This window comes from Anolis sagrei, chromosome 2 (genome assembly GCF_037176765.1).
Source record: "Anolis sagrei isolate rAnoSag1 chromosome 2, rAnoSag1.mat, whole genome shotgun sequence".
In the NCBI taxonomy this organism is placed as follows: domain Eukaryota; kingdom Metazoa; phylum Chordata; class Lepidosauria; order Squamata; family Dactyloidae; genus Anolis; species Anolis sagrei.
The window spans coordinates 264,633,659-264,658,493 of record NC_090022.1 but is presented as its reverse complement, the minus strand read 5'-3'; the positions used below and the strand labels follow the sequence as shown (position 1 = coordinate 264,658,493).

The window sequence follows — 24,835 nt, the reverse complement described above, 5'->3', positions numbered from 1 at the left end:
CCCCAATGGAATTGCGGGCAACGAAAGAGCCATACATCTATTGCAATACATTTTATATGGACACTTGCCTGTATCTAAATGTTTGATTATAATGCAAAGCTTTATTAGGGCTCTGTCATAACCTGTCTATGAGTACAACATGTATATTTATTAAAAAATAAAGTTGTATTCTGCTATGAAAATAATCTTCCTCCTCCAATCAAAATGATCAGAGACACTCCTACAGCCCAGCTCTGAACCTCATCAAATTGATAGAACATCAGCTTTTGTTATGACCTTACATTTGGTCATCAGACATCCTGTTTGTAGTAATCAGCTTGTTTTGGGCTGCATGTGTGTCACATTTCAGCTTAAGTTAAGCACCCAAGAGAATGATACTCGGTTGGCTTAACCCATACAGGCTCATCTAGTTTCACAGTTTTATAATTCATTGTGCTTAGATGAGGGTGGGAGAAACTGGTGGTGGAACTAGCAGAGATGTTTGTTTCTATTTTGTGCGCAAAGCATCTGGATTATCTGTTATGTAGACGCCAATCCCCAAATTGGACTGCCTTTCTATACTTTATTTCAGTTTTTTGAACCACAGCAAAACTAAAGAAAATCATTACAAAATATCAATGGGAGAATGTTTCCAACCAAACAAGGCCTATCTGCATGAGAATGAGGCCAGCAATTCTACAAGTAGCTCCAGAAATAGTTGGTAGAAATCTGTTTTTGATAGATTTATGCAACAGCTGCAGCTGTGATCTGGGGGGGGGGGGGCACGACGACGATGACAAAAACCCAATATAAGAACAAATAATGAAGGAGCCTTTGGGATCAGATGAATGAAAGTGGCAGGCTTGTCTAAAATAAACATACAGAAAACTTTTGATGAGTGCTGTAGGCATGAACATCCCTCTGTAAATCATTGGCAGTGTATAATGAAGCATGATAGTCCTTTGAGACATTGCAGTCCATTAAAGGTGGGACTACTCCTGGCTCTCAGTTCAGTATAGCCTCCAGCCAGAGTTAGATGTGGCCTTGACTTTGCATCCTCCCAGTACTTCACCCACACCTGTGTAAATGTACCAGTAGCTTTTCAAGAAACACAAAGGTTCTGTTGCTTTTGTTTCTCTGTATTGAAATGAATTTAAATGGTTCTGGGTTAACCATTTAATACCTTGCTGTACAGTTTCTGTACCCACAGTGGTATTTTGTGGCTTCCATATTAGTGATGTATCTTCCTTGGGTTTTAAAGTAAACCTTATAAACAGAGTGTCAAAAATGCTGGACTATTTTGAGGATATGGTTCATCTCCTTGTATAGAAACAGAGAGTAAACTCTAGGACAGATTCACTGCTTCATGGACATACAAGCCACCAACTGCAAGTACACTACCAGTACAGTTTCTACTGCTATATTGCTATAGCCTTGTTGCATAATAGCCTTGTGGCTCAGCTGCACAACCTCTTCATGTGTGCTCAAAATTGTGTGTTTAATGCCACAATATTGCAAAGTAGAGGTACTGCACAGTCAATTTTTAAACAAGCCATCTATTCTTTCTTTCTTCAGAATGCAGTGAAATGGGAATGGTTGTCCATATCAATGGCTGATTACAATACTATACCTAAGTGACCATATAGTGACACGTTTAAAGGCACAATATATACAACAGCAATATTTGCATCTAGTTAACATCTACAACTGGCATAAGCTACTGACTGGTTTTTACAACACATTTAGCTTAAGTCTCAGTTGTTCCAGTGTGCTAATATTTTAAAACATGAATAGTCGGTGTTAGGAGTACTTGAGCTGACGAAGAGGATCGTACTAAGGGGAAAAAAAAATAAAAGGTAAACTCTTGGCTAAGTAGAAGTAACTGTCTTCATCTTTTCAAATGACGATTGAACCTGTCAATGCAAACAGAGATGCAGTAGTCATTATACAATTAAAGTTTCTTAGAAAAGAAATTATCTAGTTTAAAGCACGTCATATTTCAAATGCCATGTGCATTCAGATGGAAATATTAACATTTCCATATATATATATATATATATATATATATTCATACACATCTTTATATTAAAGGTGCTTTTTACATATTTAAAATTGAGTACCAGCATTGTTCCTTATTTTAAACGGTATTACGTCACATTTTGCGTACCTGAAATATTAAATATTTTAAAATAGATATACATCTGTACTAAGTGAAAATATTAAATATATAATATATAATATGACAAAGAAATGATCTAGTCTGACAGTTTGGTAGGCTAGCATAGGAGTTTTCCTGGTATCCTTATCATAACCGTAGTATTATACAGACAGTAGTGTTGTAGAGCCAAGCCTTGTAGGATCAAAACCCTAGGACTTTATGATCAGCAGCAAGTAACAGAGCTGTGCTTAAGAAGAGAACCACCCAAGAACAAACAAGGCCAGAAGCTCTTGAAATAACAGAGAGCTGGTGGACCATGGAAGAAAACAGAGGGACAAGAGTGTTTGATGGAGAGCAGCTGTGAAACTTGGAGGGGCTGGGACTGAGGTGGGATGAGTGCATAAACTGGCTTTGTGGGCTACAAAAATAGACAACCTTTGAGCCCCAATTTAACAGCAATATAATGAATAAAAGAGGATACTATGGAATGTAAGATCTTCTGGGGAGGCCCTGCTCTCGGCCCTGCCATCTTCACAGGTTCGATTGGCGGGGACGAGGGATAGGGCCTTCTCAGCGTTGGCCCCTCGGTTGTGGGATGCCCCCCCCCAGGGACATTAGATCAGCCCCCACCCTCTTAACATTTCGCAAAAAAGTTAAAATCTGGCTATATGAGCAGGCTTTCCCAAATGCAGTGTAGCTATTAAATTCTGATCTCAGAACGGTTGGACAACGTGACTTGACAGTGACTGGTAATGAAATGCGGAGGACTTATGGTTTTTATTATGTTTATTGATGTTAATTGTAATGCATTTTTATCCATGTTAAATGTTTTTAATGTTTAAATTATCTTTGTATTGTTGTGGGCATCGAATTGTGCCGTTTTGTAAATTGCCATGAGTTGCCCTCAGGCTGAGAATGGCGGTATAGAAGCATAGTAAATAAATTAAAAAAAATAATTCTTGGCCTTGTTCCTCTGTAAGCCACCCCGAGTCCCTTTGGGATGATGGAGGTGGGGTATAAAAATAAAGTTGTTGTTATTATTATTATTATTATTATTATTATTATTATATAGCAAATTCTTAGTTGGTCCAATGAGATTAGCCATTAGCCATAAAAGACATCCTATAGATTGATAATTAAATATGTACCACCTACCTTAGCTATTCTCCTTTTTCCTCATTTGCTCCTCAAAGAAATCATTACATGCGACTGTCAATGCAGCAACCAGGACCACAAATTCATTAAAATCCACCTCATTATCTTTATTGCTATCCAGATCTTTCATAATCTTATCAACCAGCTGAGGATCCTTTTGACACTACAAACGTGAAAATAGATATTAGCATATCTTGGCATGCTGTCGGATATTGGTTACACAGTCTTCCGAGCAGTGGCAATTGTCTTTAAGATTTCTATTTTAATTCCTTGTGGGTATGTGTGCATACTATTTACAACCTTTAGATTTTTTACATGAACGCTGACATTTACCTCTATTTGATTCAGCAAAGAGATGGCTTTGCATAATTTGTATTTCTCAAAGCATAATTTTTATTTCGAATGTTTTCAATACTTCAATTAAAAACTAAATATCAATGTGTTCTTCACACCTAGAGCTATCACTCACATAGTTTGGTGACCACTGAATGTGTTTGCATATGAAAGCATCCATAAATGGAACATTAATTCAGAAACAAAAAGCTATATCTTATTTATAAAGGATGCAGACACTAGTTGCATGGGTACAATAGATAAAAAGTTACTTCACTCTACATAACAGAGAAGGTGGAATGCCTCTTGTAAAATGAAACTTGCCACAACATATTTTTTCAGATTTTTGAAATGCAGTAGGTTACATGAAGGTGTGGATATACGCGGATCCTATATTTTCACCACACTTGGGCTGGAAATATGCCATAGAATCACAGTGGAAATCCAGAAACACTTTGGGGTGGGGAATATTTTTTTGAAGTGTGTGCAAGTGAAACCATAGACATGAAATCTGTCGATAAGGGGTCTGTACTATATTACTTTACGGGAGTACAATGCCCCTTGCCCATTATGGCTAGAGAATTCCAAAAGCTATAGATCAAAAAAGTATGTTTTTGAAACTGGAGTTTTAAACCAAGCAGAAAACCTGATTAATAACTATATTGTCTAACTGGAGGCACATTTTTAGTTGATCAAAAAGTTTTCAGTTTACACTAACAGATGAAATGGATTAACAATGAAATCACATATGTGTGTACTCAGAAATGATGTTTATGGATATTGGTCAGACTTTGTAAGTGAATCAACATGAGTCAACCTTTCTGGATTAGCATGTGGATACAATCACTTCAGGAAGTTATTTCCACCTCCACCTCCACCTCCACCCCCTCCTTTAATCAGCAAAAACAGACAAACAAATAAAATGTATATTTAGGACCAAATGTATAAAAAGTTGAAAATATTTATATTTTAAAATGATTTACCATATATAAATCCATTTGGAATTGGGGCAGAATGGTTCTCAGTGATGAATCTACTCTGTCTCACTCATACATCTATTTATGATAGACTGATTGTTTTCTAAATAAATTGAACTAACATAAACAATGAATACATAAGAAAATGAAACCGTAAAGAGATACAATGTATAGAAGGTAAAGGTAGAGATTTTCCTGTGACATTTAGTCCAGTTGTGTCCGACTCTGGGGGATGGTGCTCTTCTCCATTTCTAAGCAAAACAACTGGCATTGTCCGTAGACACCTCCAAAGTCATGTGACTAGCATGACTGTATGGAGTGCCATTACCTTCCCACCGAAGCAGTACCTATTGATCTACTCACATTTGCATGTTTTCGAACTGCTAGGTTGGCAGAAGAAGGGCTAACAGTGGGAGCTCACCCCACACCCAAGATTCAAACTGCTGACCTTTTGGTCAGCAAGTTCAGCAGGATACAATGTATATCTCTATGCAAATAAAAATTGTTATTGAGTCCCCTGGACTTATTGTTAGGTAAGTGAATATAGAATTACATATTCAGTTCAGTGAAATTTTTCAGCTAATTCAAAAAAAGATAAACATAATTGCTAACATTCATTATCTTGAATCCTGGTTGCAAAGAAGTATTAACGCCACCTAATGTCACCAAAAACTGTAAGGAACCTCCGACAATGCTAATTAAACTGCCACCATAATGTATAGAGACGCTGGTATTAAAGTCTCTGTAAGTCTCTGTTTGCGTTGTGAGGTAATTTTGGTAGAGTGGAATGCACCGAACGTAAAATCAATGGAGATGAGGCAGTTTTTTAAAATAACAAAGAGAACAAGTTTATTGTTGAACAAAGCTTGTGGTTGCAATATAAAGATGTTCAGCTTGGCATATACTTGATGGTTACAATATGGAGAGGTTATGCTTGGCATATACTTGATGGTTACAATATGACTTGGTAGAGATACAATTCAGCCTTTGATGTTACAACTTTTAAACTCTTGCTCTGGTGAAGGTGTCTATTATTCAGTGTTCCTTGCTGTGAATATTCTCACTGTTTGATCTATACTGGATCAAATAATAGAACTCCAGTCTTCCACCGACTGGCAATCGTACAAAGCCTCTGTTAGTTCTTTTAACCAAAGTAATCTAACGAGGTTTTACCCTTCAGCTCCCTAGCTGAAGAAATATTCACGAACACTAAACTAACTCTACACTTCTTCACTCCTCAGAGTCTCTTTCCTGACTCTGCTACTCTCTCAGAGTCCCTATCTGACTCTGCTCTCTCTCAGGGTCTCTTCCTCCTGACTGAAACTTAACTGTCACTTTCAAACCTTTTTCTCTCTAAGCTCCTCCCACCTCCTCTTCTGCCTTGTTTCCATGGCAACATATCTCTCACAGCTGGGCCGCTCCAGCCACAGGCAACCAATGTAAAACACAAATACAGATTTAAACACATTATAATAAACACTTCTGTACACCTCCCTCCCCCAGAAAAATTATTTTTGGACCATTCTCAATCCCAGAATGGCAAAAAATAATTCCACATATTATCCAACAATAAATACATACACAACATTTCTGGAAGGCAAACATATTATGGTTAAATACATTTCAATTACACATACATACAAACCTTTAACCTACGAAATTCTAGATAAGGCGTCCGCAACTATGTTCCGTTTACCTGAAACATGTTTAATTTCAAATATAAAATCCTGTAAACATAAACTCCATCTCAACAATTTGTTATTTGTACCTTTTACATTATCTAGCCATCTTAATGGAGCATGGTCCGTTTGTAAGGTAAACTTTCTCCCCCACAAATATGGTTTTAGTTTCTTAACGGACCAGATGATGGCATAGCATTCTTTTTCAATTGTTGACATACTATATTCATTAGTATGCCATTTTTTACTCAAAAACAAAATAGGTCTGTCTTCACCTTCTACATCTAACTGGCTTAGGACAGCTCCTATCCCAGTATCTGATGCATCACATGTCAAAATAAAAGGTTTATCAAAATCTGGTGCCATTAGGACAGAATCCGATGTAATTGATTTCTTCAATTGATCCATGGCAGTTTGACAACTTGGAGTCCAAATTACCTGGTTCGGGTTCTTCTTTTTGGTAAGATCCGAAAGAGGGGCCGCCAAATTACTAAAAGATGGGATAAATTTGCGATAGTATCCAGCCAATCCAAGGAATGCCCTAACCTGTTTTTTCGTTTTGGGCACTGGCCACTGGTGAATAACTGCCACTTTAGTAGGGTCAGGTCGAATATGACCTCCTCCCACTAAATGTCCTAAATACTTAGTGACACTGTATCCTATCTTACACTTAGAAGCCTTAATAGTTAACCCTGCTTCTCTCAACCTGCTTAACACCAGATCCAAATGTTCAAGGTGAGCTTCCCAGGAATCGCTGAAAATCCCTATATCATCGATATAGGCCACGCAAAAAGACCCCAGCCCACTTAAAACACTGTCTACTAATCTCTGAAATGTGGCTGGGCTATTTTTTAGCCCAAAAGGGAAGACAGAAAATTCAAATAACCGACTTTGGGTTCGGAAGGCGGTTTTGTGTCGATCCTGTGGTGCCATGGGCACTTGCCAGAATCCTTTAGTCAGATCTATACTACTAATAAAGTTGGCCTTTCCCATCCTTTCTAGCAGATCGTCTAAACGTGGCATAGGGTAAGTATCTGTCTGGGTTACTTTATTTAACCGCCTATAATCCACGCAAAATCTAATTGTCTTGTCTGGCTTCTGTACCAACACTATGGGTGAAGCCCAAGAGCTAACTGATGGAACAATAATACCTAGGTCCAACATTTCTTTAATCTCCTTTTCAATACACTCATTAATTCTCCCCGTGACCCTGTAGGGTGGAGATACTATGGGAGTTGCATCACCGGTGTTTATTTGATGCTGGACTCCCTGGACCTTTCCTGGCAAATCTGAAAATATGTCTTTATATTTACTCAAAACTTTCACAACCTCTCTTCTCTGTGGTTGGGACAATTCTATGTTCATTTCTACCCGATCCAAATTTTTGTACTGTTCACGATCACCCTCCCAAAAAGAAAAGGGACCGGATTCTTCCTCCGAAACAACAAAACATACATTAGCAGACCTTTCAACATAAGGCTTTAACATGTTTACATGGACTCTTCCTTCTACATTGGAATGTTCATCATAAATATCATAGTTTATTTGGTTGTGTTTTCTGATGATCTTCCAGGGTCCCGACCAATCCAATTGAAGTTTGTTGGTTTTGTTGGGAGATAAAAATAAAACTTCATCTCCGATGTTGAAGATCTTTGGTTTAGCAGTAGAATCATAATAGTCTTTTTGTCTCTGCTGAGCCGCAAGTAAATGTTCTTGTGCAATGTCCCTAGCCAGTTGCATTGTTGCTTGAAGATCTTTCAAATACTCCGACACTGGAACTGGATCTGTGGCTGGACTTTCCTCCCAATATTCCTTTATCAGGTCTAATGGACCACGAGCTTTCCTTCCATATAGCAATTCAAATGGACTGTAGCCAGTACTGTCATGAGGGATGGTCCTGTAGGCGAATAACAGTTGTTGCAATTTGACGTCCCAGTCGTATGGCTTCTCTTGACTGTAAGACTTTATCATTTTGACTAAAGTCTTGTTCATATTTTCAACTAGTCCATTTGTCTGTGGATGATAAGCTGTTGAAGTCAGGTGTCTGATACCACATAACTCAAGCAATTTCGACATAAGTCTGGAGGTGAATTGGGTTCCCAAATCTGAAACCAATTCTCTAGGATAACCAGTTCTTCCCCAAATGGATAACAGTGCATTTGCAATCGTTGTTGTCTCGATGTTAGTTAGAGCTACAGCCTCTGGATATCTTGTGGCGTAGTCAATCATGGTTAAAATGTATCGGTAACCACGTCTGCTTGGTTTACAAAGAGGACCCACTATGTCAATGCCCACTCTGTAAAATGGTTCTCCAATTATTGGCATATGGATCATAGGAGCTTTAATTTTATCCCTTCCAGTACTCAATCTTTGGCAGATGTCACAAGACTGGCAAAACTCTTTGATCTTCTGGAACATGCCAGGCCAATAAAAGTTCTTAGTGATTCTCTTTGTGGTTTTCCTCACACCCAAATGTCCACCTTGAGGGTTTTCGTGTGCCACCCTCATCAGCTGTTCTCTAAAACTTTGAGGCACTACAATTTGACTACTTGTCACTGATTCTTCTGTTGACTCCACATTCCTGGTTTCTCTATATAAAACACCATTCTTTAACACAAACTCGGAGGGCTGTTCTTTTGCCAATATTGTGGGGTTTTGAGCCAAAGCGAATAGAGGTTTAAGAGATTCATCGGCTCCTTGTTCCTGCCGAATTTCTTCAATTCCTCCCGTCTTCTTAACAAGCTCAGCAACCGTAGCACTGGATTCCGGACTCTCCTCCCCATCCTGTTGTATGGCAAAACACATGGCTTTTTGATCATGGCTTTCGTTGTTATATTCTTCCTCTTCACACGTCATCTTCCAGTTTTCAATCTTCTTAGCCAAATCATTTCCAATTAAACATCTGTATGGTATGTCAGGACTGACTGCAAAATCCCACATACCCTTCCATCCTCCATATTCTATTGGCAAAGTCACTACTGCTGTTGGTATCGCAGGTCCTAAACCTTTTAATCTTATTTCAGAGGTAGGCCGCTGAAATTCCTGAGGTATTATTTCTGGATGTATTATACATACTTCAGAGCCTGTATCTCGAAGTCCTTTCATGTCTTTGTTGTTAATAGAAATGGTTTCTAAGTAATCTTTAGAAGGGCTGCCTGACAAGATGAACAAACATTGTTTCTCTTGAGGCTCTGAATCTGAACTCTTCTTTGACACAGTATCTGGTTCTGCCTTTGGTGTTTCTTTTACTTTATTCACAAAGAGGGTTGTTTTCTCTTTTCTTAACAGGGGACATTGATACTTAATATGGTCCCATTTTCCACACTGGAAGCACCTTCTTTTTACCTCAGGAGCAGTTTGTCTTGTTACACCCTGCCTCCTCCAGATGGTGTTTTCTATGTCAGAACCCTTTTCTTGCTGTGGGCGCGTTTGTTGTTGATAAAATGGCTGCTTGTTTGTTCTTTTATCATTTGGCAGATCTTCCCTTTTGAATCCTTCTTTTAGGGTTGTTATTTGATCTGCCATAACCGCTGCCTCTACAATAGTGGATGGTTTGCGATCCTGAATCACCCAGCGAATATCATAAGGCACTAATTGGAAAAATTGTTCCAGCTTTAAAAGTTCTCTCAGCTGTTGGAAATCTTCTACCTCAGACGTCCTCAGCCAACTATCGAACAGTTGAGACAATTTAGAGGCCACCTGAGCAAAACTTTGGGTTTTGTCTCTCTTTAGGGTCCTGAACTTAAATCTATAGTATTCCGGAGTTAAACGAAACTCTTGTTGAATTTGCTTCTTAAACAGATCATAATCTCCATAAGACTCTTCAGGCATTTGTCCATAAATTTGTAAGAGCTTTCCACTAATCTGAGGCCTAAGGTATGTCATCCATTTTTCCTTAGCCACCCCAAAATCTCTACAACATCTCTCAAAAGAGATTAGAAATTTCTCTGGATCATCGTCCTTGGTAAATTTAGGGAATTTCTTTGTCAAATCTGGGGTATCCACTCCAGATCTCCCTTCCTGGATGTCACTGGATGTTTGAGACAAAGCCAATCTTTGCTTCTGTAGCTCAAACTCCATTCTCTTCAATTCTAACTCCTGTTCTAATTCTCTCTCTCTTCGTCTTTCTTCCATCTCCAGTTCTCTCTCTCTTTGTTTTGCCTTTCCTCTATTTCCAATCGTTTCATCTCTAGTTTGTACTTATAAGCCATTTCTGACATAGGCACTGGCTCCATCTCTGTCTCAGAGCCCGAACTTCCTTCTTGGTCTCTCTCTGTTTCCTCAGCAAGCTTTCTCTGTCGCCTAGTAGTCATACTCCAATAACTTTTACCTCACAACTTTTTCTTAAATTAATATTAAGGCACTTGATCAGTTGTTAATCGTATCCCGTCGTCTGCCACCAAAATTGCAAAGAAGTATTAACGCCACCTAATGTCACCAAAAACTGTAAGGAACCTCCGACAATGCTAATTAAACTGCCACCATAATGTATAGAGACGCTGGTATTAAAGTCTCTGTTAGTCTCTGTTTGCGTTGTGAGGTAATTTTGGTAGAGTGGAATGCACTGAACGTAAAATCAATGGAGATGAGGCAGTTTTTTAAAATAACAAAGAGAACAAGTTTATTGTTGAACAAAGCTTGTGGTTGCAATATAAAGATGTTCAGCTTGGCATATACTTGATGGTTACAATATGGAGAGGTTATGCTTGGTATATACTTGATGGTTACAATATGACTTGGTAGAGATACAATTCAGCCTTTGATGTTACAACTTTTAAACTCTTGCTCTGGTGAAGGTGTCTATTATTCAGTGTTCCTTGCTGTGAATATTCTCACTGTTTGATCTATACTGGATCAAATAATAGAACTCCAGTCTTCCACCGACTGGCAATCGTACAAAGCCTCTGTTAGTTCTTTTAACCAAAGTAATCTAACGAGGTTTTACCCTTCAACTCCCTAGCTGAAGAAATATTCACGAACACTAAACTAACTCTACACTTCTTCACTCCTCAGAGTCTCTTCCCTGACTCTGCTACTCTCTCAGAGTCCCTATCTGACTCTGCTCTCTCTCAGGGTCTCTTCCTCCTGACTGAAACTTAACTGTCACTTTCAAACCTTTTTCTCTCTAAGCTCCTCCCACCTCCTCTTCTGCCTTGTTTCCATGGCAACATATCTCTCACAGCTGGGCCGCTCCAGCCACAGGCAACCAATGTAAAACACAAATACAGATTTAAACACATTATAATGAACACTTCTGTACACTGGTCAATCTAAATTTCTGATTCATCATTGTTAGATACAATCAAATATTCCAACCACTAGTCCATTTAGCCCATTACTGTCAACACTGGATCGAAACAGCTCTATGAAATCCAGACTCTGGGGCAATGTTTTTACCAATTCTATCTAGAGATAATGAGGAACGAACACAGAAACGTTTCACAGTAAATTCTCTGTCACTGACTCCCCTACTGCTAGGTTTATTGCAGAGTCTTATAGCCTTCTTCAGTCATTACTCACCACACTTTCTTCAGAAAAGTGAAACATCTAGACCCCCTTCCATCACTACTTTCCTCAGGTGAAATGTGACTCAGATGAAATGAAGAAGCTTCTGTCTTCACCTTGCTTTTCCAGGCTTCATTCTCATTCTGAGACCTACATATAATCAGGAACTTCTTGTCTTCAGGTGCACCACTTTCCATGTGAGGAAAAAGATGGTGAAGAGGCCGAGACTTATTGGTCAATTGCTCCCATGTTGAAGAAAGCATGGTGAGTGGCAGCCAAACAGAGTTTGTATAAATCAATGCTTATTAAACTATCCTGTGTGAAGAACTGCACCAACATGTTTGTCCCCATTGCCTACAACTGCCACTGTCATTCCTGGAAATTGGCCACATGGACCACCACTTTGAGTAGAACTGAGATACATGGCTCAGAGTGTATATATTCAACTTTCCCTTACTAGAGGGTAAACATGCTGAGATAAGCTATGCCAGCACTACACAAACTTCATGCAGAATAGCAACATTGTGCACCATGTATCAATGAATGAATACCTATGTGCAATGCACAACTGTAATGTACAATCAGAATGTATAATCACAACCACTATGTACAATATTGCAATATGTGCAGCTTTGATTCCAGCATTGAGGGTGTCCTTTGGGAGAGATACAGTGGGGTATAAATAAATATAAATATAACAACAACAACAACAACAACAACAACAACAACAACAGATCTGTTGCACCATGACAAATAATTAACTCTGCACGTGTAGCATGATTTACATACAGTAGAGTCTCACTTATCCAACATCAATGGGCTGGCAGAATGTTGGATAAGTGAAAATGTTGGATAATAAGGAGGGATTAAGGAAAAGCCTAATAAACGTCAAATTACATTATAATTTTCCAAATTAAGCACTAAAACATCATGTTTTACAACAAATTGACAGAAAAAGCAGTTCAATACATGGTATTGTTATGAAGTGATTACTGTATTTATGAATTAACACTAAAACGTCATAATGTATTGAAACAGCTGTGGATCCAGGCAAGAGGCAGACTGCGTTGGATAATACAGAATGTTGGATGAGCGAAGGTTGGATAAGCAAGACTCTACTCTTTGTGTATGTGATTAACTAAATGTTGGCCAATAACTGTGACCTAAAGCAAACTGTATTCCAGCCTGCTTCTTCTGCTAATTATGATTATTCATATGGAGGGGAGAGTAGATAAGAAGTATTTGTAATCTGAATTAGCATTCTGGTTAATCTTGTGGGGTTTTTGCCTGGGGTGTAAAGGCACATCAGAGACAAAGTGCCTTTAATCCACATGTGTGGAAAATGCTCTACATCACTCTATGGTGAAAGTTAACATGTGAACTTGCCCTTAAAAGAAGTATAATCTTTTTTTTTTTTGCCTGATGTGCAAAGATCTGAAGGCATATCGATTGTCTACTAGTAGATTACTCTGAAGATTGGACCAATATAGAAGCATTTTATTAAGATGGTACACAAGACAGAAAAAGCCTTTAGTCCAAGAAAATTGATGACAGCTTCCTTTTTCTCCCCCTTTCTTTCCTATTTTTACAAAACTGCCAATGAGGTTTCTTGGGATTAATGGACTGGAGGATGCCAGGTATATATCAGATCTTTCTTTTCTTTTTCAGTACAAGAATTTCAGCTGAGAATAATTTAGGGACAAACTAGAGGAACACAAATCACATTGGCACTGATAATGTGTCCTGGAGCGAGGGCGCTTCTCGCCAATCCCTCTGCTCAGCAAAGATAGGAGGCTATATTTAGAGGCTGCAGGAGTTCCAATCAACCTGTGAATAAAACACCATGCAGCCTCAAGCTGGAAGAAGCACTTATAGAACAGGAACAGTTCCAGATATTGACTAGTGTTCCTCTACATAATCTTGGGTCATCCATCTTCTATAATAGTGTACCAAGCCTCCCTGAGCCTGGCTGTGCATCTGTTTTTCTTGAAAAACTTTGTGAGGAAAGAGCACCATCAGAAGGCTGAAATGGAGGAGCAAATAATAGTCTGTGATTGGCAAAAATGTACATTTTCCAGTACCTAGGGTGTCTATCCTGACTGGGATCAACATTGGTGCTCATGAAACCTTTTGAGAGCCAATTTATTTTATCCAAATCCATATATGCAATATAGTTTACATTATTTAAATTGATTTCTAAGTTGACAAATTTAGGAAGATTAGAAGATGTCATTTAGGAAGGAAACCAATGGCTGGTATTCAGCTACCATGTTAACTAAGGCCTCATTATAGGTATAGACTCATATAATGCAGTTCAATGCAGTTAAATTGCATTATATGGCAGTGTTGGTGAGGCCTAAGAGTAATTTAATAAATATATATCTAGTACATATATACAGCAGTGATTCTTTCTGTTGCAGTCTATGTTGTAGATGTAACGTTGACATTGATGAATAGGTCCATAATAGGTTAGTCAGTAGCAGCATACAGAATCATTGGTTTTTTTATGACATCTACCAGATGGTGCAGTGGGTTAAAGAACTGAGCTGCTAAACTTGTTGACTGAAAGGTCACAGGTTCGAATCCGGGGAGCGATGTAAGCTTCCGCTGTCAGCCCCAGCTTCTGCCAACCTAGCAGTTTGAAAACTGCAAATGTGAGGTACCGCTCCAGCGCTCAATGCAGTCATGCTCACCACATGACCTTGGAGCTGTCTGCAGACAATGCTAGCTCTTCAGCTTAGAAATGGAGATGAGCATCACACCCCGGAGTCGGACACGACTGGACTTAATGTCAGGGGAAAACCTTTACATTACCTAACTATGATTTGCTGTTTTGGAATTGTTTTACCTATATCTTTAATGAAAATGGATTCTCTTTTTGAACCAAGTAGTACAGAAATTGGCCCTGAAGGTGATAATGAATTTCTGAACACCGAAAATCCAGAAATCTGTGTCGCTGGTACCTATTGTCTTCCATGTCAGTTGGATAAGATTCAGAGTCTTGGTTCAGAGTGAAGTTCAGAGGGCATTCTTGGCTTCTAGGGAAACATCCTGTTTGATTTGTTCTAGAACCCATTTATTTGTCTTTTTAAGCAGTGCACAAAACTCTGCTCCAGTATCACACCTAAACTAAGTCAATTTTCTTTCTATCAACTTTTTCGCTGTTCTGTTTTCACAGCCATATTTAGAAATGGGGAACATGAAGACATGGACCATCCTAACTTGGGTATTCAGTGATATATCTTTACAAGTCAGGGTCTTATCTAGTGCCTTCATAGCTGCTCTTCTAAGCTTCTGTTTTTTTTAATTTCTTTAAGTCTCCACTCTCAGGCCTTCCGTGTTGTCTGCTCCAGGCTATAATTAGAGAGGCCAAGATTGATGTTGTGACCTTCTGCTTGCAAAGCATGTACTCTGCCATCAAACTAGACCACATGTAGCTAGTACCAGATGTTGAGAAGAAACAAGAATGGGCATCAGATCCATACTGTATTTGTGAGCTTTCAAAAGCATCTTACTACAAACTTGGGACAAAAATGCTGAAATAGATGGACCTGCATCAGGTAAAGTACAGATGGATCTGCAATAGGTGAAGCACAGCATTCTTAAACCGAACAGCTGGATACAACATAAAGAAAGAACCATATATGCATAGCATGGAAGCATTGACAGGAATGCCTGGTAATTAATTGCACAGCACCTTTGGCCACTGTCCCAGAACTTGGAAAATATTATTTTGGACCACTACTGTTAGAACCAGGACCACCACTTACCATGACTGCTGAAAAGGTTACTTTCAGGACTACAGCTACCACAACCTTCACTTACCATGTTGGTAGAAGGATTCTGGCAGTTATAGCCTAGATATTCAAAGTCTGCAATTTTCTATGCACTTTATTGCAAAGATTTCCCTCCATCAACTTCGACATACGACAGCAGCTATGCAAATCGGAAGCCCTTCCACCCAGGCTTTATGGACTCCCCAAAATCCACAAGGACTCCACCCCACTCAGACCAATCGTGAGTGCCATTGGGTCCCCCACATATGACTTAGCCAAATTTCTTGCTGCACAGTTACAAAGCCACATTGGGCTCACAACACACTACATCAAGGACTCAGCCCACTTCATTGAAAAAATCAGCAATCTCCAGCTAAATACAAACGACAAACTGATCAGCTTCGATGTGGTGTCTCTATTTACCATGGTCCCAGTTGCAGACACCATGGCACTCATCAACCAGAGGTTCCCAGAAGACATCACGGCGCTGTTTCACCATTGCCTCACCACCAGCTATTTTCAGTGGGACAATGAATTCTACGAACAGAAAGATGGAGTAGCTATGGGGAGCCCTCTCAGCCCAGTCATAGCTAACTTCTACATGGAACACTTTGAAAAACAAGCTCTTGAAACAGCAACCAAAAAGCCCACTATATGGTTCAGATATGTGGATGACACTTTCACCATTTGGAGCCATGGAGAAGAAGAACTCAACAGGTTCCTGGAACATCTTAACAGCATCCACCCTAACATCCAGTTCACTATGGAAAAAGAAAAGGAAGGAAGACTGCCTTTTCTAGATGTCCTAGTCATCCGCAAACCAGATCAACAATTGGGTCACACCGTCTACAGAAAACCCACACACACAGATAGATATCTACATAAAAACTCCAACCATCACCCAAGTCAAAAAAGAAGCACCATCAAAGCCTTGGCAGACCGTGCAAAAAGAATCTGTGAACCCCACCTCCTCCAAGATGAACTGAACCACCTCAACTGGGCTCTACAGGCCAATGGATACTCCACCTCAGACATCAGAAGAGCTGCAAGACCAAGAACAAGCCACAAGAGTAAAGATGAAGATCCACCCAGAGGAAAAGTGTTCCTGCCATATATCAAGGGAACCACTGACCGCATAGGGAAGCTGATGAGGAAACACAACATACAAACTATCTACAAACCCACCAAGAAAATTCAACAAATGCTACGTTCAGCAAAGGACAAGAGGGATCCTCTCACCTCTGCAGGAGTCTACCGTGTACCATGCAGCTGTGGACAAGTCTACATAGGGACCACCAAACGCAGCGCCCAAACAAGAATCCAGGAACACGAAAGGCACTGCAGACTACTCCAACCAGAGAAATCAGCCATAGCAGAGCACCTGATGAACCAACCTGGACACAGCATTTTATTTGAGAACACAAAAATGCTGGACCACTCTCACAACCACCATGTCAGGCTACACAGAGAAGCCATTGAAATCCACAAACATGTGGACAATTTCAACAGAAAGGAAGAAACCATGAAAATGAACAAAATTTGGCTACCAGTTTTAAAAAAATTCTAAAATTAAAACAACAGAGAGAAAAACAGGCAGGGACATCTAATCACCTTTCATTAAGAGTTTGCTCCAGGCACAGTCAGCCCATTGTATGCTAATCAAGGTGGTCAATTGAAAAGATTCACACCTAGCCCATCTTACAAAAGCCTTTTGTCTCACCCTGGTCTTTCCACAGATATATAAACCCTCTTTTTTCCCAGCTCCAGACCTCACCCTCTGAGGATGCCTGCCATAGATGCAGGCGAAACGTCAGGAGAAATGCCTCTAGAACATGGCCATATAGCCCGAAAAAACCCACAAGAACTGAATTTTCCAAGTTCTTCCATTTCTTATACACTTGGTATTTAGATGGGCCCTGCCTGATCTACACAAGGAATTTGATTTAGACATATTGTTACAAATTGTTACTTTCTAATATAATCTTAGCAGTGTACTATTATTGTTCTGATAAAACTATCAGAAGCTTTGTGATGATTGAACAGAAGCTCTCCAAAGCTTTAGGTGCTCTTACTGCCTATTACAGGGAAAACCAGCTGATTCCTAATCCATGTAAAACACAGGCATGTGCTTTTCATCTTAAGAACAGACAAGCATATCGAGCTATGAGGATTACCTGAGAAGGAATCCCATTGGACCATTGGAGTACACCCAAATACCTGGGAGTTACCCTGGACTGTTCTCTGACCTACAAGAAGCCCTGCCTGGATACCAAGCAAAAAGTGGGCGCTAGAAACAATATCATACACAACCTGAGGATTGGCACAACCTGGGGATCACATCCAGATACAGTGAAGACATCTACCCTTGTGCTTTGCTACTGTGCTGCTGGGTATGCATGTCCAGTGTGGAATACATCTCACCAAGCTAAAACAGTGGATGTGGCTCTTAACGAGACATGCTGCATTATCACAGGCTGTCTGTGCCCTACACCACTGGAGAAATTACACTGTCCAGCTGGTATCACACTACCTGATATCCGCCAGGAAGTAGCAGCCAATAATGAAAGGACCAAGGCTGCGATATCTTTGGCTCATCCCGTTTGGATATCAGCTAGCACACCAACACCTTAAATCAATAAATAGTTTTCTAAGATCAACAGAGATACTTGCAGGAACACCTCAGCAAGCGAGAGTCCAAAAGTGGCAGGCTAAAACCCAGCACCTCAATCCATGGCTGATACCAAATGAGAGACTTCCTCCTGGGCACACAAAAGACTGGGCAACTTGTAAGGCACTGAACAGGCTGCCTTCTGGCACTACGAGATGCAGAGCCAACCTTAAGAAATGGGGCTACAAAGTGAAGCTCTTGACATGTGAGTGTGGAGAAGAGCAAATCACAGACCACCTACTACAATGCAGTGTGATCCCTGCCACAGGCACAATGTGTGCATATCCTTATAGCAACACCAGAGGCACTCCAAGTGGACAACTACAGGTCAAAGGACATTTAATATAATGCAAAGTTTTTAAACTTTGTGTTTTTCAAATACAACTGTACCCTTGGTTCACTGCTGATGCGATAAATAAAAAAGCAGTGTGCTCTGGACAACTCAGACATTATGTACGTTCTGTTGAGGAGGCTGGTAGAGCAGCTTAAGTCTGGAGTCAGACTTTTCTTATCCCCGCAGAGAGCTAAATACAAATTGAAAAAAGAATTGTAGCTCAAACTGTGTAAGTTCATTTCAGTTCTGTCTCTGGTTGATAGGATTTGTATGTTTTTCCATTGTTTGAAACATAGGTTAATCAGAATAGACATTGCCCCCTCTAATCCAAATAAACCTGTAAATAGACAACAGAATTATACAATCTCTCAAAAAACTCTCAGCTGTCTTGAAAACTACTGTCCTTCATGCCCACATTTTAGCTAAGAAGACTACAGGTAGTGATCCAAGATTGGAGGACTTTCTAAAGCAGTGGTTCTTAACCTGTGGGCCACAAACCACCAGTGGACCGTGATGAGAAAAATCTGGTATGCGAGCCTCCTTCCTCTTTATATGGCATATGTTCTGTATCAGAAACTACAGTTGATGTGGTCTATCCACTGCAATTTTCTGAATTGGCACCCCAAACCGAATCTAAAGTTGACCAAAAACTGAATTGTAAATCTTTTGGTACTAATGTTGGAGCGTGGTCCCTGGTCAAAGTGGTCTCTAGTCAAGTAGTCCCTGGTAAAGTGGTCCCTGGTCAAAAAAGGTTAGGAACCACTGTTCTAAAGTAAGAAAAAAAAGAAGGGGATTACTGGCACAGCGAACAGGAATGGTCTGGATGCATCTGAGCTCAGCTGGAGTCATAGCCAAGGATTTCAATGGGTGAAAACTATAATCATGATTTTTTTTCTATTTCAAATTATTGGATTTTTAAAGCAGTTTTAAGTTGTTTTTCTTACACCATCATTAACTTAATTGCATTTAAAGGTTGCAATTTTTTGTGCTTTTTATTTCCCCCTGTTTTTAATTGTACTGCTATTGTGCTCTTTCTTTCCTTTTCTGCCCATCTTGGTTCCCAAATTGAATAGGGAAGCAGACTGCATTTGCTCGGAGCACCACAACCCAGCAGAATTGTCACCTGTGAGCTGCACCTGCCAAAGCTCCCTCACAACCATTTGCCCATATTCCAAGTCATCACAGATCTATCTGGCATACACACTTACTACATCATTTGGTTAGGCATGCAAAGCAGTCCTGTTGTGATCAAAGAATAGCATGTGAGAAAAATCTAGGGAGAAATGTGATGGATGGAAGGATGCAAGCTACACTCTCAAGTACAAAACAGTGTTAAGAACTGGATCATAGCCAACACAAAAAGAAAGTGAGGAGGTAAAGGCAAGGAGAAAGCCAGTGTGGTATAATGGTTTGAGTGCTGGATTACAGCTTTAGAGACCAGAGTTTGATTCGCCTTCTGCCATGAAAACCCACTGGGAAACCTTGGGCAAGTCACAATCTCAGTCCCAGAAAACCTTAGTCAGAAATGTCTCAAAGGCATATGACAGCAATCAGAGTATTTCCCACTCTCTATTAAAGAAACATTGTGGTATAGTGGTTTTAGCAGTTCAATTATGTTGAGAAGGATGTACTCGCATGTACAGCGTGGCATAAGACTGTGGAGGCCAAAATCTGAAGACTTTCAGAATACCTCATACATGGAGTAGATTGTGCAACAGATTTTTTTTGGGGGGGGGGGGGGGACTAAAGTTCTATAAATTCCCCAGAGTATATGGCCCATAGACATGTTTGTTGTAGGATACTGGAAATTGTAGTACAATAATAAATTTTGCAGGCTACATACAAAGTCTTATATTATAACAAGGCTTGGTGCTAAGCTTCATAGCTATGATGAAACCAAGAGCCCAATTTGGTCTCCAGCTATGGACAGGGCATGATATGTACAGTAGACCAACTATTTCTGCCCATAGAAGACCTGCTTTTGCAGAAAAGGCTTGATTGCCTGGCTGAATGAACAAATGGCTCCTGAAACAATCTTCAAGGATTGTTGGATAACAACTCCCCCTCCTCAGTTATCTTCCCAATAAATAGTCAGCTAAAAAGGCTTAATAATAGTTACTCCATCTTACCGAAAGGAAGTCAGTGAGTTCACTGGTGAGGAGCTGTTTAAGTTCTCCTTTATTGAGTTTATATTTATCCCCTTCTTTTGCTGAATAATGATGGAAGACCCTGATTAAAGTATCCATTGCACTCTCCAGTTGTGTCGGCATACTGCAGGAAGAGAGGAAGGAAAGACTTAGGGCAACTCTCCATGGACCATCAGAAAACGCAGTCATTTCCTTCCATGAAAAGGAATAAATATTTCCTCAGAAAGGGAAAAGATAGGTTTCAGATATCTGTGGTCTTCAATGTAGTCATCAAATGCACTCAGTTATTATTTATAATGCTCATTTAGGTGAGCTCTTTTTTACAGATAAATCCAGGAGAAAATTGTAATGCTTTGGATTCACTGAGTGCTATAATTGTCAGCCCTGAACCATGATTGTGAGGTCTCTTGATAAGGAAAAAGGAAAGAAAGCATAAAGGAAGAAGATTCAAATCCAAATTTCAGGCAACCTTTCCTACCTGTTCCAGTTAAAGTTGTTCCGAAATAAAGTATCGTCCTAAGCTGGCACAGACTTTATCCAGGGTGTCTCCTCAAATATCCCCTGAGCTTCTAGAAGGAAATCACCAATGACTTTCACTATTTGCGACCACTTGTTACTAATCAACAGGTGTGTGCATCTTTCCTCAGGTGGCCCTCCTGGGTAGTGGATGGCTTCCCTGAGCACATCCAGAAAGGAGCTAGGAATAGAAAAGCTATGGCTTCATTAAAATGTCAAGGATGGAAATCCAATTAGTTGCTAGGAAGCTGGCCGCTGGGAATATTACTGAAACAAACATAGAACAAGATGATGCAGGGCTGTGCCTTACTTGTTATATTTCAATCCTACCTAAAGAGCATATTCATTTATTTTCCCATTCCCGACTACTTTGTAGTGATTGGCCCAATAGGATTCCCATCTTCACAAACAAATAAGGGTTTTAATCTGCATCTCCCTAGCTCAACGTGCTAACCACTGCATCATGCCTTTAACTTCATAGGACATTGATCCAAATTTAATGTAATGGTGAGGTTCTTAACAGCATCACAGTTCAAAAGGAGAAAACAGAGCTTTCACTACATTAATTTCTGGCTAGAACATACAGGAGTGCAATGGCCAGGAATATTACTGAACATCTCCCCCTGCCAATAACCACAAGAGAATTCATTGTAGCAAATGCATTTTGGGGGAAACAACCCATAATCTTTTATCAATAAAAATGCTACCAACAGATGGGTTCACTAGAAAATAAACACTACAAATGATATTGCCAAAGTGGCCACAAATTTTCTTTGTAGAATTCAGTCCTCTACTTCTAAATTTTTCTTTATGTTTATTATTATCTAATCTAAGAATGAGAAAATCAAAGTGCTCTTTCAGCAATCACCACTCAATCCCTCTGAAATGCCAGAAATACAGCTTAATGGTGTAACATTAGAAAATGTTGACCATTTCCACTCCCTTTGTGGCTACCTTTCCACAAAAGTCAACAGTGACACTGAAATACAACACCGCCTGAGTTTTGTGAGTGCAGCATTTTTCCAAATGAAGCAGAGAGTGTTTGAGGAATGGGACGTCCATAGGGAGACCAAGGTGCTTGTTTATAGAGCTATTGTCCTCCCAACCCTGTTATATGCCTGTGAAATGTGGACTATCTACAGACGTCACACTCAACTCCTGGAACAATTCCATCAGCGTTGCCTCTGAAAAATCCTACAAATCTCTTGGGAAGACATGATGCTCCTATGCCATCAACTCCGCTGGACTGGCCATGTTGTCCAGCGGAGTTGATGCAGTTACTCTACTCCCAACTCAAGAACAGAAAATGAAATGTTGGAGGACAAGAAAAGAGATTTAAAGATGGGCCAAAGCCAACCTTAAAAAACTGTGGCATAGACACCAAAAACTGGGAAGCCCTGGCCCTTGAGCGCTCTTGCTGGAGGTCAGCTGTGACCAGCAGTGCTGTGGAATTTGAAGAGGCACAGATGGAAAGGGATAAATGTGCCAAGAGGAAGGCGCGTTGATCCCATCCTGACTGGAACCGCCTTCCACCTAGAAACCGATGCCCTCAGTGTGGAAGAACATGCAGGTGAAGAATAGAGCTCCACAGTCCCCTACGTACCCACTGCCAAGACACCGCACTTGGAAGGATCATAGTCGGACAATGAGGGATCGCCTAAGTAAGTATTACTATCTGGTCAAAAGACTTTTGAGCTCATCAATCCCTGCAATGGTGGAGGCAGCAGGGAGACTGAAGCCATTCCAAGATTAGGCAGAAGGAGTGACACCTAACCACACCTGAAAATGATTTGGCAAAATAAAACTATGGCATTATGAATGAGAAGTGTACTCAATTATTATTAACTTAAGAAATATTAATTTATTGTTGAGCCCTCCCTGGAATAATAAGGGCTAGCTGCAATCAGCCCTATTTGCTCTTACTTGGGAGCATAATAGACTACATGGAAGGAACTTATATGCATGTATACATTCTGCTTTTAAAAGGAGAAATTAATAACATGTGACCTGATAATGTTGACATGCACACACACCACAAACAAATCTCAAAAATCATTTCAGTGATCCTTCTGTAGCTACTGGATTAATCTGGAAGACATGGTTTGAAACCTATGCAGCTGCATCATTAACGCAGAGGTTTCCTTTGTTTTGTTGTTGTTGGGACACACACAGCCCTTATTGTGAAAGATAGGACTGTAACATTAGTACTGAAGAGTTAAAATAATGTTGGCAAAATGCATATACGTGCTGTAATCAGAAAATTGGTTTGGAGTATGGCTCCCCCATGTGTGTCGACATGGAATTGTTAGGTAGCTGCTTCAACAGTTCAACACACACATTTGAAGTTATTGAAATCTTTTGCCCTTTTCTATTGGAAGCAAGTGTGTGTGTGTGTGTGTGTGTGTGTGTGTGTGTGTGTGAGAGAGAGAGAGAGAGAGAGAGAGAGAGAGAGAGAGAGAGAGAGAGTTGCTTATGGGGAAAGCATCAGGCATCCCTCCAGGTGTGGTTCAGCTGTAACCCCCAGCATTTCTCATTACTGATTATGCTGGCTGGACTTGATGAGACTTGGAGGTCAGCAACATTTGGCTGCATAAATCCCATAAAGTTTTTGGATGCACCATATCTCTGAAACCTCCAAGCTCCAAAGGTTGTGTGATTTTAGCTCTGCTAAAATTGTGGGTTTGGGGCCCGGAGTGTCAAGTTTCCTGAAGGCCAGATGAGACTAGCGGCCTCATCAGAGGGGCTGCTGGAATTGCCACTCATTCTGACAAATCCAGCAGTGCCCATTGGGGGGCATGAGGAACCTGTTGCCCCATACCCCGCATCACCCAACTCAGCTGAGTTCTCAGCACATGGGGGGAAATGTCGGCCATTCGACTTCCCCTGTTGATTTCTATTCAACACAGGAAGTCTTTTGTGCTGTCGCCACAATGGCATGCACTGGTTCATCTCTACTTTTACACTAGGGCCCCACCAGAAGTTGCTCTATGCCATGCAATGAGAGAAGGCGGGCTCTGTCATAAAAGTAAAGGTGTTATCAAAACGAACCTCATGTGATGAGGTTGACAGATGGGTTAAAGGCAAAATCAGAGGCTTTATTCTTAATGGCCAAAGAGAATGTCAGAAGAGCAGCACTCCAAATAACTGACATAACACAACTGTGAATACAGAGTATGTTTATTGTATTTTGACAGCTAATCAGATCTACTGCAATTACTCTTGATTGGCACATAAACTGTCCAGCTAGAATACGTTCCCTGGGTGGTCCAGGGCTCTGTCCGATGTCATCACTGGTTAGTTCTCACTGTGATGGCAAACTTTAATAATATGTCATTGGATTACTTTGAAGAATACTGTCTGTCTATTTATTGATCTGCACAATCAGAAAAGGAATGCAATGTGGAAATGTATAATGGGCTTAATGTCCTGGCTCCAGTGGATACAATGGCGTTCATCCAGACAAACATTGGGTGCTTTAGGATGATGACCACTTCAATGGGTGTTGCAAGGATGAGTCTTTTTGGGAGCATGGAATTGGAATCATTCCCACTGGTAATCCAGATAGCATTAAGTGAAACAAGAAAAGAACCTAAGGGGTCTGATGCAAC

At 40.2% G+C, this 24,835-nt stretch overlaps 1 protein-coding gene across 1 annotated transcript; it reads right to left on the bottom strand.

The window, feature by feature from the left end:
- Nucleotides 1-776: 776 nt before the first annotated feature.
- S100Z (S100 calcium binding protein Z) lies at nucleotides 777-20,834 on the bottom strand. Its single transcript, XM_060760810.2, has 3 exons — nucleotides 20,694-20,834; nucleotides 3,293-3,455; nucleotides 777-1,892 (listed from the first exon to the last, which is right to left on the bottom strand). The coding sequence occupies exons 1-2, from the start codon at nucleotides 20,832-20,834 to the stop codon at nucleotides 3,294-3,296; spliced, it is 303 nt and encodes a 100-aa protein (XP_060616793.1). The 3' UTR covers nucleotides 777-1,892; nucleotide 3,293.
- Between the last annotated feature and the right edge of the window lie 4,001 nt (nucleotides 20,835-24,835).